Raw genomic sequence first — 15000 nt, forward strand, 5'->3', positions numbered from 1 at the left:
AGCAGGGGAGAGTCCTTCCGCTAAAGGAATATAACGTCTCAGCAGGGGAGAATCCTTCCTCTAAAGGAATATAATGTCTCAGCAGGGGAGAGTCCTTCCTCTAAAGGAATATAATGTCTCAGCAGGGGAGAGTCCTTTATTCAAAGGAATATAACGCCTCAGCAGGGGAGAGTCCTTCCGCTAAAGGAATTTAATGCATCAGCAGGGGAGAGTCCTTCCTCTAAAGGAATATAATGTCTCAGCAGGGGAGAGTCCTTCCGCTAAAGGAATATAATGTCTCAGCAGGGGAGAGTCCTTCCTCTAAAGGAATATAATGTCTCAGCAGGGGAGAGTCCTTCCTCTAAAGGAATATAATGTCTCAGCAGGGGAGAGTCCTTCCGCTAAAGGAATATAATGTCTCAGCAGGGGAGAGTCCTTCCTCTAAAGGAATATAATGTCTCAGCAGGGGAGAGTCCTTCCTCTAAAGGAATATAATGTCTCAGCAGGGGAGAGTCCTTCCGCTAAAGGAATATAATGCATCAGCAGGGGAGAGTCCTTCCTCTAAAGGAATATAATGTCTCAGCAGGGGAGAGTCCTTCCTCCAAAGGAATATAATGTCTCAGAAGGGGAGAGTCCTTTATTCAAATGAATATAATGTCTCAGCAGGGGAGAGTCCTTCCTCTAAAGGAATATAATGTCTCAGAAGGGGAGAGTCCTCCCTCCAAAGGAATATAATGTCTCAGCAGGGGAGAGTCCTTCCTCTAAAGGAATATAATGTCTCATCAGGGGAGAGTCCTTCCGCTAAAGGAATATAATGTCTCAGCAGGGGAGAGTCCTTCCTCTAAAGGAATATAATGTCTCAGCAGGGGAGAGTCCTTTATTCAAAGGAATATAATGTCTCAGCAGGGGAGAGTCCTTCCTCTAAAGGAATATAATGACTCAGCAGGGGAGAGTCCTTCCTCCAAAGGAATATAATGTCTCAGCAGGGGAGAGTCCTTCCTCTAAAGGAATATAATGTCTCAGCAGGGGAGAGTCTTTGCTTTAAAGGAATATAATGTCTCAGCAGGGGAGAGTCCTTCCTCTAAAGGAATATAATGTCTCAGCAGGGGAGAGTCCTTCCTCCAAAGGAATATAACGTCTCAGCAGGGGAGAATCCTTCATCTACCACATTCATGGACCCATCTATGACCGACTTAAAGAAGAATCCAAAACTAACACCACCTAGGCTTAAAAATGTCTCTTTACCCCTCCTGCTATCCATGATGCCTACCCTACGTAAAAAAAAAAAATGTTTATACTTACCTGTCTTTAGTCCACTCCAGTCCAGTCACATAATCCCCTGTGTTACTGAGCAGCAACTGCAGGGGAGAGGAGGAAGCCCTCTAAAAAAGGCTGGGAGATCTGAGAGTTTTGATGTCACTTGTTGCTTCCCATGTCCCAGTTATTGTTGGTGATCCCTTCTCTGCTCTGCAGCTGCTGCTAACTGACACAAGGCAGGCGGAGCTGCGGATCACGTGACTGGATGGGAGCAGACAAAAAATAGGTAAGTATGTACATCTTCTTTAAACAGGTATGGCAGCATAGGTAGTAGGAAGTGGGAGGGAACAGTTTTAAGAATAGTGAGCAACTTTAAAAAAAAGGTAGTTAAGACAGGTTTCCTTTATCCACTTCTGGACCGGAAGATTTTCCCGCTTAATGACCAGGTCATATTTTGCAATTCGACATTGCGTTATTTAACGGACAATTGCCACGGTTATACAGCACTGTACCTAAATAAAATGTATGTCCCTTTTTTCCCTCAAACAGAGCTTTCTTTTGGTGGTATTTGATCACCTGTGCGATTTTTATTTTTTGCGCTATAAACAAAAATAGAGCGACAATTCTGAAAAAAAAACAATAATTTTTTTTCTGCTAAATAACATTCGCAACGAAAAAAATAAAAAATTAAAAATCCAACTTTTTTAATATTGTAGGCTAATTTGTTGTCTGCTACATATTTTTGGTAAAAAAAAATTGCAATAAGCATATTTTTATTGGTTTGCGCAAAAGTTATCGCGTCTACAAACTACGGGAAAGATTTATGTCATTTTTATTATTTTATTTTTATTTTTTTTAAATTACAATAAGCCTATTTTTATTGGTTTGCGCAAAAGTTATCGCGTCTACATACTACAGGAAAGATTTATGAGATTTTTATTATTTTTTTTACTAGTAATGGCGGCAATCTGCGATTTTTAGCGGGGCTTGCGACATTGCAGCAGACAGATCGGACCCCTAACTGACATTTTTAACACAAAGTGACATTACTACAGTAATCAGTGCTAAAAATATGCACTGTCACTGTACTAATGACACTGGTAGGGAAGGGGTTAACACAGTGGGTGATCAAGGGGTTAAATGTGTGCCTAGGGGTGTGTTTCTAACTGTATGGGGGTGGAGCTTATGGAATGACTATAGAAACCTGTGTTCCTATATAGAAGGATCACATGCGCTCTGTGATCATTCCAACAGCTGACCGTTCTTCTCTCTCAGCGGGGAGCGATCGCGGGTGTCAGGTGGCAATCGGAGCTGCCTGCCCCGTGCATCGGAGTCCCCGTGGCCGAGTGGGGGCGGTAGCGCACAGCCGGCGGAGCGCGCTCGCCCCTTAGCTGCAGGCGCGCGACCGACGTAGGTCTACGTTGGTTCGCGCAGGAGGGGCTGCCTGGTCCAAAACTAGTTAAAAAAAACTAAATAGGGCAAACTTAGGGTTAATAACAGCTAAATAGGAACACGCTTTGTTTGATAAAAAGAAAAAAAAGTTTTTTTACTTGTCAGGTTGCTTTAACTGAAACCATGTGCAGATTGAAGCTCATCCCCCTGATCTGCAGATGAATGAAACAGAATAGATACAAAAGTAACAATGTTTCTTTGTATCTTTCTATCTTGTGTCTTCAACTTGACATAGATGGATCAGAATTTGCGTGGGTCTCCAGGGACCGACCGAACTTCAATCCATCTCCGGCTATTCCAGCTTGACAGAAGTCCCTCTATTTATCAAACAGGAATTTTGGAAAATTTGCATTTGATGTGCCATTTGGCTTCAGCAGAAATCAATGTATTCTGACAGCAATGGATTCCACCGCTGTCAGAATACAATGGCACAGTGGGGAGAATTTCTCCATTCACTTTACTTGTGTGAATGGGGGAACCTGTTTTTTTTTCTTTGATCAGTCCTCTGATCAGCCCTCAGCTTTAAAGCAGAAGTAAAGTCCGCTATAAAATGTGTTTTTTAGGGCCCCCCAGGTGGGTTACGCTATAATGTGCTAGTATGCATAACATATTAGTACAGCATAGCAGACTTACCTGTCATAAGGTGTCCTCTAGTGCTGCGGTGGCATTGATCCGCCGGGTCCCCGGCGCTTCCATCTTCGCCCAGTCTTCCTTCCAGGGCCCATGCCTTTGGCTATTTGATAGACCAGGCCACAAGGATGTCACATCACCGTGGTACGGATCAGGGGCCATAAATGTTCGCTCAGTGAACATGACAGCTAACAGGCACAAGGAAACCTTTATGGCAGAAGAGACCAATAGGGCTCTTCTGTCATTAATAACCAACCTGTCAGTCATTTGTTTACAAATCAACTTTACTTCCACTATAACAATGTTTATAAACACTGTGTGAGCTTTTCAAGCTCTTCCGGACCCGCCACAGTGCATATACTGCGGTGGAGTGGAGTGGTGCATGCAGGCACAATGACAGACATGTCTGTCATTGTACCTGCTCTGGTTTAGGGGTTACCCCCCACTGGACACAGGAGATTGGTGATCCAGGTACCCATACGCCATTCATAACAGCTCTGCTTCCAATACCAGTGAGCTGTGATTGGCCCACAGCTATCACATGATACCATGGTACCAATCACAGCACCCTGTACCATGTGCTTAGCTGTAGCCAAGATCACAGATCGCTAGTAATCACAGCTGTCATGAATGTAACCCATTCATGACAGTTGAAAACATTGCTGCTACAGTGATCATCACTGGTACAACAATCAAAGTGTACTACAGTGTTACTATGGTGACACTGAACTACTTTAACCACTTGCCGACCGCCCGCCGCAGTTTTACTGCGGCAGGCTGGCTCGGTTTCGGAAAACGACGTTGGGGTACATCAGTTTGTGGGGGTGGTGCTGGGGGGCGAACGTGTGCCGCCGGAGGCACGCTCCTGCTTCCACTAAGCAGCGGGGATGACGATCCACGGGACTGGTGGCTGCGATTGCCGCCGGGCACCCATGATTACTCCCCGCTAAGAGAGAAGAACGGTCAGCTGTTGTAAACACAGCTGACCGTTCTCTCTGTAATGATCACAGAGCGCCTGTGATCCTTCTATACAGGTCTCTATGGTCATTTCACAAACCCATCCCCCATACAGTTAGAAAACACTCCCCTAGGCTCACAATTAACCCTTTGATCACCCCTAGGTTAACCCCTTCCCTGCCAGTGTCATTAGTGCAGTGACAGTGCATATTTTTAGCACTGATTACTGTAGTAATGTCACTGGTCCCCCCAAAAGTGTCAAAAATGTCAGTTAGGGGTTCGATCTGTCCACTGCAATGTCGCAATCCTGCTAAAAATCGCAGATCGCCGCCATTGCTAGTAAAAAATAAATAAATTACATAAATCTTTTCCCTAGTTTGTAGGCGCAATAACTTTTGGGCAAACCAATCAATATTCACTTATTGCAATTTTTTTTTTTTTTTTACCAAAAATATGTAGCAGAATACAAATTGGCCGAAAGGGATGAAAACTTTTGATTTTTAAATGTATTTTTTGGGAATGTTATATACGTAGCAGAATGTGAACAATATTGTTTTTTTCAGAATTGTCGCTCTTTTTTTGTTTATAGCGCTGTGATAAAAATCAAGTGCAATTTTCCGTTAAAGTAACGCAGTGCGGAATCGCAAAAAAAATGGCCTGGTCATTAAGGGGGCAAATCCTTCTGGTCCAGAACTGGTTAATGAAAGTATGTAAAAAAAAAAAAAAAATGGAAAAAGAAAAAAAAAATTGTAAATGAACTGTTTTAAAATTATTTAAAAAATTGAATAAAATAATATTTATATATTTTTTTATTATTTATTTTTTCACATACTGTCACCAGTGTTCCTGATCAAAATTGTGACAAAAAAACTACATCTTCAAAAAACTCGCCATGCGTGCTTCTAAATGCTTCAGAATACTTTCTAAAAAGGGATGATTTGGAGGGATATTTGTACTTTCCTGGTATTTTAAAGCGGAGTTCCACCCAAAAGTGGAACTTCCGCTTTAGGGAGTCCTGACCCCCCGACATGCCACATTTGGCATGTCATTTTTTGGGGGGGGGAGCGGGTACCTAGTTTTGACAGGTACCCGCTCCCACTTCCGCTCGGAGCGCCGCGGCGCCCTGAGCGGAAGTTCTCCTCTCCCCCTCCCTCCCTGCAATCTTCTGGGACACGTCAGAGGTCCCAGAAGATTGCCGGCCAATCACGGCGCGCAGCGCGACTCGCGCATGCGCAGTGGGTACCCGGCTGTGAAGCCGCAAACTGTAACAGCCGGGTGCCCACAGCAGTGATGCCGGCGCCGAGGGAGAGGATCGAGGCTTCCGGCGGCCGCATCGCTGGACCGTTGGACAGGTGAGTAAATGGCTGGAACTCCGCTTTAAGGACCTGAATAAATGAGATGGGCCATCTGAACATCAGGATACATTTTCAAATAAATTGACATGGGCGAGCAGAAGTGGGAGAAAAAGAGAGGATAGATAGATAGATAGATAGATAGATAGATAGATAGATAGATAGATAGATAGATAGATAGATAGATAGATAGATAGATAGATAGATAGATAGATAGATAGATAGATAGATAGTAAATGACAAACTGATAGACAACTAGTAGAGAGATAGATAGATAGATAGATAGATAGATAGATAGATAGATAGATAGATAGATAGATAGATAGATAGATAGATAGATAGATAGATAGATAGATAGATAGATAGATAGATAGATAGATAGTCAGACATTTAGCTATATATATATATATATATTGAATGATCGATAGATAGATAGATAGATAGATAGATAGATAGATAGATAGATAGATAGATAGATAGATAGATAGATAGATAGATAGATAGATAGATAGATAGATAGATAGATAGATAGATAGATAATGATCAATTGATGGATAGATAATGATCAATAGATAGATAGATAGATAGATAGATAGATAGATAGATAGATAGATAGATAGTCAGACATTTAGCTATATATTGAATGATCAGTAGATAGATAGATTAATTGATCACCAGATAGATAATTATCAATTTGATGGATAGATAGATAGATAGATAGATAGATAGATAGATAGATAGATAGATAGATAGATAGATAGATAGATAGATAGATAGATAGATCGATCTTTGTTTTAGTATTAAAAAAAATAGCTAAACCCAGCCTGTTGGTGCCATTTTGGGAGCAAAGGGAAATTTCCTTGCCAGGGTTCTGAAGACTCCATAAAGAGTAAAATTTGGATCCACCCAATCCATAATGGAAAATAATTTTTGTTTGGTGTTGTTTTCTAAACAGCACAATGAAGGTCTTACTTTGAAACCGGAGCAACGTGTCTTGTCTTTGATACGCTTCATCGAAGATAACCCAGCATTGGTACGACCCTTCATCTGATTCCTGGAATCTGTAAATGTCCAAGTCAGCATTTCCCAAGAACCTCCAGGAGAGCTGAATTCTGGATGAGTCTGAATATTCCTGGCACACCGGAGTCCTTCCATCCCTCACCATGCAGTCCAGCAATTTGTCAGTAAAGTTTTTGTACCAAGTAACGTGAACATCTTGGCCTTTCCAATTGTCTGGGAGGATGAAGGAGCATGGCAATGTAATGTGCTGGTTTATCACCCCGTCCACTACATGAAGGTCCTCCTCCACAAAACCACTGCAGGCTGCAAGATAGAAAGGTAGATAGATTATTTTTTATTAAATTGGTGTTCTGTTTTTTTTTTTTTGGTCAGTGTACAAAATACAGGTATAAACCATTCCGAAAACATATTTTCTGAGATAATCTATCTTTGAATATCATATTTATGTACTTATTATTATTATTATTATTTATGCACCGTATTTAGGTATCCTAGCTTTGGATAAAATCACAAACAGAAAAAAATAGCCAAAGTATCAGCAGAAATTAATGCTAAAATAAAGATCATCACTAATTGACACGGCCGTTATAAATATTAAAAGTGAAAATAAATGGCGGCGTGGCCTGCAGGGTAACGTGATGGCTGCCTGATCCCACAGCGCCGATCCACAGGGAGATACACAGCTGCTCAGTGCAACTTCTCTCCCCTCTCCTCGGCTCCAGAAGGGAGCACTTGTATAGCAGATCTGGCTGGCACTGCAAAGATGAGGGGGGAACCCGCCACTCCGTGCCGCCACACAGAATTTGTCACAGGGTAACGTGGCAGAGCCTGACGTTAGAGGAGTGGCTTACCGGGTAACTGGCGTGGCACAGGTTCACCAGAGGCGCGGAGTCTAAGTGTTAGCCGGTTTTCACCAGGGCACCAGATGGTGGGGATGGACTTGGCTGCTTGCTAACACCAGGTCACGACCCCCCGGATTCCCTGGGTGAGCCAGGAACAGGTCCAGGACCAATAGCCGGTAGCAGGTAAACAGATCAGCACGAGACAGGAGGATAGTCAGGACAAACCAAGGTCAGGGCGGGCATCAGGTAATCAGAATCCAAAGACAAGCCGGGTCAGGTAAACAGGAACAATCAGAATCCAAAGACAAGCCGGGTCAGGTAAACAGGAACAATCAGAATCCAAAGACAAGCCAGGTCAGGTAAACAGGAACAGCAGATATAACGGGCACAGGATACAGGAGAGCGGATGATCACACAGCGATGACTCAGAGTGATCACTGGCTTTAAATAGGCCGTTTGGCGCCAAAGGCGGATTGCGTGCGCATGCGCATTTGCGCGTTCGCGCCAACGCAAGATAGCCGCAAACTACCCAAGGTAGCCTCAGCGCATGCGCATAGGCGTTCGCAGGATATTGGGTCCCTGACAGAATTCTTCCCCTCCACAGCCTCCTCAAGATGGCGCTGGCGTGGACACAGACCTGCAGCCACAAGGCTTCAATACTCCCCATAACGAACATGACAACATGGACGAGCTGGACACCTCAGCTATGGCTGCTGACTCTCCCACACAGCAGCACAATGACGGAGGTAAGCGATCTGCTCCCTCGCCCACACACTCTACAGAAAAGGACTCCCTTTACAAAAAGCAGCTCTGTTTTGCATCCAACCAAACTCTGGTGAATGAAGAGAGCCACAACTCCTTAACAGCTCTCCCAACAGGGGATCAACCTGCTTCAGAGCATACACTCCAGGAAGAGATCCAAAGAGAGCTGCTCTCCTCCATTTCTTACCTATCTAACAGAGTTGACCAAATAGAGGACCATACAGACACCCTGGAAAAACATGCCTCTGACCAAGCTAGAGCCCATAACGAAGTGGTGGATGCCCTCGAACACCAAACTCAAGAATTGCATTGCGCTCAAGCTAAGCTGGCCGACCTAGAAGACGTGTAATAATATCAAATTTAGAGGGATCCCAGAGTCAGTAAAGCCGGCTGACCTAACTACATACCTTCAGCACCTAAGCTCCTACCGCACCTCACTATTCTGGATCTTACTATTGATCGTGCACACAGGGTCCCCAAGCCGCCGCATCTGCCTGCGGAAATCCCTTGCAACATCTTAGCTCACATACACTTCTACCATGTCAAGGACCAGAGACTTAGGGCCACAGGGTCCTCACCGAATCTCCCGAGTGCATACACAGAAGTAACCATCTCTGCTGCCACTGCTCAATGGAGGAAGGAGTTTAGTCCAGTAACCACCTTCCTCAGAGAGCGACATATCCCATATAAATGGGGATTTACTGCTAAGCTCATAGTTACCTATCAAAACCAACCTACTTCCTTTACCTCTCCAAAAGATGGGATTAAAGGCCTGCTTAACTGGGGGCCCATCAATGCTCCAGCCCCTTCCCCCCACACCAAGCCTTGGTCCTCATCTTGTCGCACCTAACATGAATCACTGAGGCCCTTGAGGATATATCTTCTGCCATGCCATATAATCCTCCTGGCTTCTTCACTTACTGACTGTCAAGTCATACACCGCTACCTAATGTCTCCGGTGGTAGGCCCTCTGCAATCCATACTTTAGTTGCCTCCTCCGTGTTTGGGGTGCTATGCACACCTAATGGTTTTCTCAGAATTATGTTTTTATTTTTGAGATTTTATTGTTTACTGTTTTATCTGTTTTGTTTGACATTTTTTTCATGCAGTTAAATATTTGTAATTCAACAGGAATGTATGATATTATTTTCACCCACCTAGGTATAATCTCTGCATACAATTATAGGCACAATATTCATGACCACCACTATAACCTCTCTCAACGCCAATGGCCTCAATTCCCCCTTTAAGAGGAACATGTTATGGAAAGAGGCATTATCTTTACATACTGACATGCTCTTCATCCAGGAGACGCACTTCACAGCCCTAAAACCACCTAAATGTACACATAAACAATTCCCCCACTGTTTCTTCGCCAACACCAGCAAAAAGAGAGCTGGCGTAATGATCGCCATCAGAGCGTCACTAACCTTCCATCTTCAACATATCGAAACTGACCCAAGCGTTCGATATATTATATTATCTGCCTCCATTAATAACAGACCTATCACTATAGTTAATATTTACGCACCCAATACCCATTAACGTTATTTTAAAAACTCTCTCATGAAAAAACAAAGCCTATATCGACAATCCCATTTAATCATATGTGGGGACTTTAACTATATTGTCGATGCTGCCCTAGATACTTCCAACCCCACCAGAACCTATACAATCCATGGAGATGCCACCATGATGTAGAAAGAGATTATAACTACTTCTCGAATACGCAAAGATCTTACTCGAGGATTGATCTGTCCCTAATGTCACTACATTACAAACAATATATAAATGGGAGCAAGAAAAAATCCCTTATAGGAGGTAATCAAATCTCACTCACCCAGCGCTATATAACAGAATTCTTATAAATCGTAAAACACATATAACCTTAATGGCTGAAGCTGCTGCTATAAAAAACAAATATAAAGAACCAGGTGTGACCGATCAAGCCTAGGACAGGTTAATCTGTAACACTAGCAGCGCTACCACATATTTGATATACATAAAATAATCATCTAAAATGTCCATAAACAATAAACGATATAAAATGCAATCGCTGGAGATAGGAAATTCACTAAGCCCAATGAAGCAGTCTAAGTTCAGGTGCAGATAACAGAAATTGGTGAGAAAGAAGTGCAGCTAGCTGTATATCCAGCTGCCGACCGCCGCACGACTATATACTGCGGCGGTCAGCCCCGGCCAGGCAGAGTGACGTAGGGGTACTTCACTCGCCTGTCACTGACTTGTGAGCCAATTGCGGGCGGGCGCGCGCCCGCCCCGGCTCGTTCACTGACAAGTCAGTGCGTGTGACCGGCGGACCCGATCGTCCGCCGGTCACTCACGATCGCTCCGGTGAAGGGAGAAAGGCAGGCGGCTAATGTAAACAAGCCGCCTGTCATTCTCCCCTGTGTAAAAATGAAGATCAGACGGTTCTACTATGTAGGACCGTTGATCTTTGTTTTTACACCAATAGCCATGTCCCTTTACAGTTAGAATCCCACCCCTAGGACACACTTAACCCCTCCTTCTCCAATACAGTTAACCCCTTCCCTGCCAGTGTCATTTTTACAGTAACAGTGCATATATATAGCACTGATTACTGCAGTAATGTCACTGGTAACCCCAAAAGTGTCAAAAATGTCAGTCAAGGGTCTGATCTGTCCGCCGCAATGTCGCAGTCCCGCAAAAAAAATCGCAGATCGCCGCCATTACGCGTTAAAAAAAACACCAAAAATGAACAAAAATCTTTCCCTTTGTTAGTAAACGCGATAACTTTTGCGCAAACCAATCAAAATACGCTTTTTGCGATTTTTTTTACCAAACTATATGTAGCATAAAACAAATTGGCCGAAAATGTTAAAACATTTTGATTTTTACATTTTTTTGGGGGGAATTTCATATAAAAAAAAGTGAAAAATATTGTTATTTTTGCAAAATTGACGCTCTTTTTTTGTTTATAGCGCATGATCAAAAAAATTGCACAGGTGATCAAATACCACAAAATATGGCCTGGTCAGGAATGGGGTAAAATCTTCCGGTCTTAAAGCAGTTAAAAATACGCTCATTGAGAATTTTTTTGTCAAAGACATGTAGCTAAATACATTTTGGCCTAAATATATGACAAAAATTGAATATATTGGATATTTTTTAACTGTCAAAGTAGAAAAATATTGTTATTTTTTCAAAATTGTCAGTTTTTTTTATTAATATCGCAAAAAAATAAAAAGCGCAGAGGTGATCAAATACCACCAAAAGAAAGCTCTGTTTGTGGGAAAAAATAGGATGTCAAATTAGTTTCGATACAGCGTCGCACGACCACGCAATTGTCCGTTAAAGTCACGCAGTGCCGAATCGCAAAATAGGCCCTGGTCAGGAAGGGGGTAAAATCTTCCGGGGCTTAAGTGGTTAAATACCATTCCGCGAGGGTGCGCAATTTTAAAGCATGACATGTTAGGTATCTATTTACTCGGCAGAACATCCTCTTTCACATTATCTAAAAAATTGGGCTAACTTTAGTGTTCTTTTGTTTCTTTGATTTATGAAAGTGTATTTTTTTTCCCCGAAAAATTGCTGCGCCTGTGACATAAAAAATTGCAACAACCGCCCTTTTATTCCCTAGGGTCTCTGTTAAAAAAATATATTTGTTTAGGGTTTCTGAGTAATTTTCTAGCAAAAAAAAAAAAATGATGATTTACATGTAGGAGAGGAATGCCAGCATTGGCCCGGTATGGAAGCGGTTAAGCAACAAAAATAAAGTTGGCTCTATGCCGTAGTTTAATTGCTCTGCCTGTTGGCTTTCTGTGTGATTATGCCTAATGAAATGGTATTTATAGTAAGCGTGTGTTGTAATAAATGATAGCGCCCTAACACATTATGTAGCAACATGTTGTCTGTAGTTTGTATCCAATTCATTAACACACCTTATACAAATTACCTTAGCATCCCAAAGCTCAAATGGGAAGTGCTCTGTGCTGAGCAGCTCCCTGTTCATTCACAAACTGAATGGACACAGTGAGCAAATGGGTTCATTGTGTTCATTCAGAAAAGGAAGGGGCCGGTAAATTACATACTTATTAGCCCCTTGCCCCACTCTTCATCCTGAAACATCTGCTAGGCTAGGGTGACCCCGTGTCCTGGATTGCCCGGGACACTCCCGCATTTTGCAGGTCTGTCCAGGGTCCCGGACACCTTCATACCGGGACAGCCAATACAGCCGTTCCCAATTCTACATTAATGCAGAGAACGGCTGCGTCAACTGCCGATGACGTCATCCCAGCGCGCCGCACGCGCCCTGCCTTTTCTCTGGAGAATCACAGCAATAGGTGGATGAAGCCCCCTCCCCTTCCTAGTTGGGTGATTTCATGAAGGAGGAGCCATGGGCGTTAGCCAGCCCTGTTTTACCGCCTTCTGCCGCTGATGCCACCCCCCCCCGTCACTGGTGTTCGGCGTGTCCTTTGCCTCGTACACACGCAGCGATTATCGGCCGACCGATCGTCCGAATTTTGTCCAGAGTTGTGTTTTGTTGGTTGGAATGTGCCTAGACTGCACACGAATTTTCTCGCCCAACAAAAATCTACTTCAGAAGTGATGTCATGTGATGGTTTACTTTCCGTGTGTTTTTTCTTCTCTGAGCATGCCCAGTCTTGCTCATTAGATTTTTGTCTGCCGAAATCTGTACTGACTGACGGAAAATCGGCCGTTGTGTTGACGGCCAACAAAAATTTTATAGCATGCACACCAGATTTTATTCGGCTGAAAAGTCAAAAAGCATCATACTAACAAGCCGAAAATCGGCAGATCAGACATTGGCCGAAAATTCCAGGCCAATAATCGATGCGTGTGTACGAGGCATTACAGCCGCGGTAGCTCCAACTGTCCCGACTCCCGGATGGAATACTGGACACTGCAAGTGCTCAGTCCTCCTCCTCAATGTGTTAGAGACATCAGGTACAGGAAATACTAGTAGTTCCCTATGGCTGGATTTAGTTTTGTGCATTCACTGCATTGTGCATGGATTTGTACATATCAAGTAGGGGAATCTCATTTTAGATTCATTTTGAGGTTTCTTTTTTTCCAATTTTTACTCCAGATCCCTCAGGCCATTTGTATTCCTTTTGTAGTCTAAAGTATGGGTTTCTTTATATGCAACTTAAGTGCCTTAGATATAAAGAGCATTTGTTTAATGCAGGGGTCATCAAACTACGGCCGCCAAGGTCATTTACATGGCCCGCCCATTAGGGCCAGCCTTACCATGGGTCCCACTCCTGCAAGCCTCCTCCACCACTGTCATCAGTGAACAGCGGAGGGCAGGAGGCAGCTTAGCACAGCACAGAGGGCAAGAAGAGGAGCTGCCCAAAATAACTTATGAAGTTAAATCGCAGGTGATTGGTTGCTAGGACACAGGGCAGTCCTAAGCAACCAATCACCAGTTTGCTTATATGGAAAGTCACTCTGTTGGCTCCTTCTCCCTGCCTCTGTCCAGCACTCTGCTGCCTTCTGCTTTCGGCTGTGAGGTAGGACACTGCTATGGAAGGGAAGGGAGGGGGGCAGAGGTCACTGTTATAGGGAAAAGGGGGGCAGAGGATGCCAATGTGTGTGTGGGGGGGGATGATGTGAAGGGGGCAGAGGACACTGTTATTAGAAGGGCCACCCCCATAAGAGTGTCCTCTACCACCCTTCACATTACCCCACAACCCCCCTGATTCCTGTGTTCTGAGCCTAACGTACTGTTGATGCCTGCGTTCTGAGCCTAACTCACTCCTTACCCCAGCATTCTGAGCCTAAGCACTCCTAATCTCTGCATTCTGAGCCTAACGCACTCCTGATCCTTGCATTCTGAGCCTAATGCACTCCCGATCCCTGTGTTCTGAGCCTAATGCACTCCTGATCCCTGCATTCCGAGCCAAAGCACTCCCGATCCCTGCTTTCCTAGGCTAACGCATTCCTGATCCCTGCATTCTGAGCATAACGCACTCCTGATCCCTGCATTCTGAGCCTAATGCACTCCTGATCCCTGCGTTCTAAGCCTAAAGCACTCCTTATCCCTGCATTCTTAGGCTAACGCACTCCTGATCCCTGCATTCTGAGCCTAATGCACTCCCGATCCCTGTGTTCTGAGCCTAATGCACTCCTGATCCCTGCATTCCGAGCCAAAGCACTCCCGATCCCTGCTTTCCTAGGCTAACGCATTCCTGATCCCTGCATTCTGAGCATAGCGCACTCCTGATCCCTGCATTCTGAGCCTAATGCACTCCTGATCCCTGCCTTCTAAGCCTAAAGCACTCCTTATCTCTGCATTCTTAGGCTAACGCACTCCTGATCCCTGCATTCTGAGCCTAATGCACTCCCGACCCTGTTTTCTGAGCCTAATGCACTCCTTTTCCCTGCGTTATAAGCCTAAAGCACTCCTGATCCCTGCATTCTTATGCTAACGTACTCCTGATCCCTGCATTCTTAGGCTAACGCAATCCTGATCCCTGCATTTTGAGTCTTATGCACTCCTGATCCGTACGTTCTGAGCCCAACGCACTCCTGATCCCTGCATTCTGAGCATAACGCACTCCTGATCCCTGCATTCTGAGCCTAATGCACTCCTGATCCCTGCATTCTAAGCCTAAAGCACTCCTTATCCCTGCATTCTTAGGCTAACGCACTCCTGATCCCTGCATTCTGAGCCTAATGCACTCCCGACCCCTGTGTTCTGAGCCTAATGCACTCCTTATCCCTGCGTTATAAGCCTAAAGCACTCC

At 44.1% G+C, this 15000-nt stretch overlaps 1 protein-coding gene across 1 annotated transcript in view; it reads right to left on the reverse strand.

Annotated features, from left to right (window-relative positions):
• LOC309558209 (uncharacterized protein) overlaps positions 1-15000 on the reverse strand; it is a gene marked incomplete at its 3' end in the record, with an annotated part of 98461 nt that overhangs the window by 1404 nt on the left and 82057 nt on the right. Inside the window, exon 3 of the mRNA XM_082261228.1 lies at positions 6600-6950. Coding sequence (XP_082117354.1) covers positions 6600-6950 — 351 coding nt within the window. The remainder of the gene's footprint in view (positions 1-6599; positions 6951-15000) is intronic.

Source organism: Pelophylax lessonae (assembly GCF_965119305.1).
Source record: "Pelophylax lessonae genome assembly, chromosome: 6".
Taxonomy (NCBI): domain Eukaryota; kingdom Metazoa; phylum Chordata; class Amphibia; order Anura; family Ranidae; genus Pelophylax; species Pelophylax lessonae.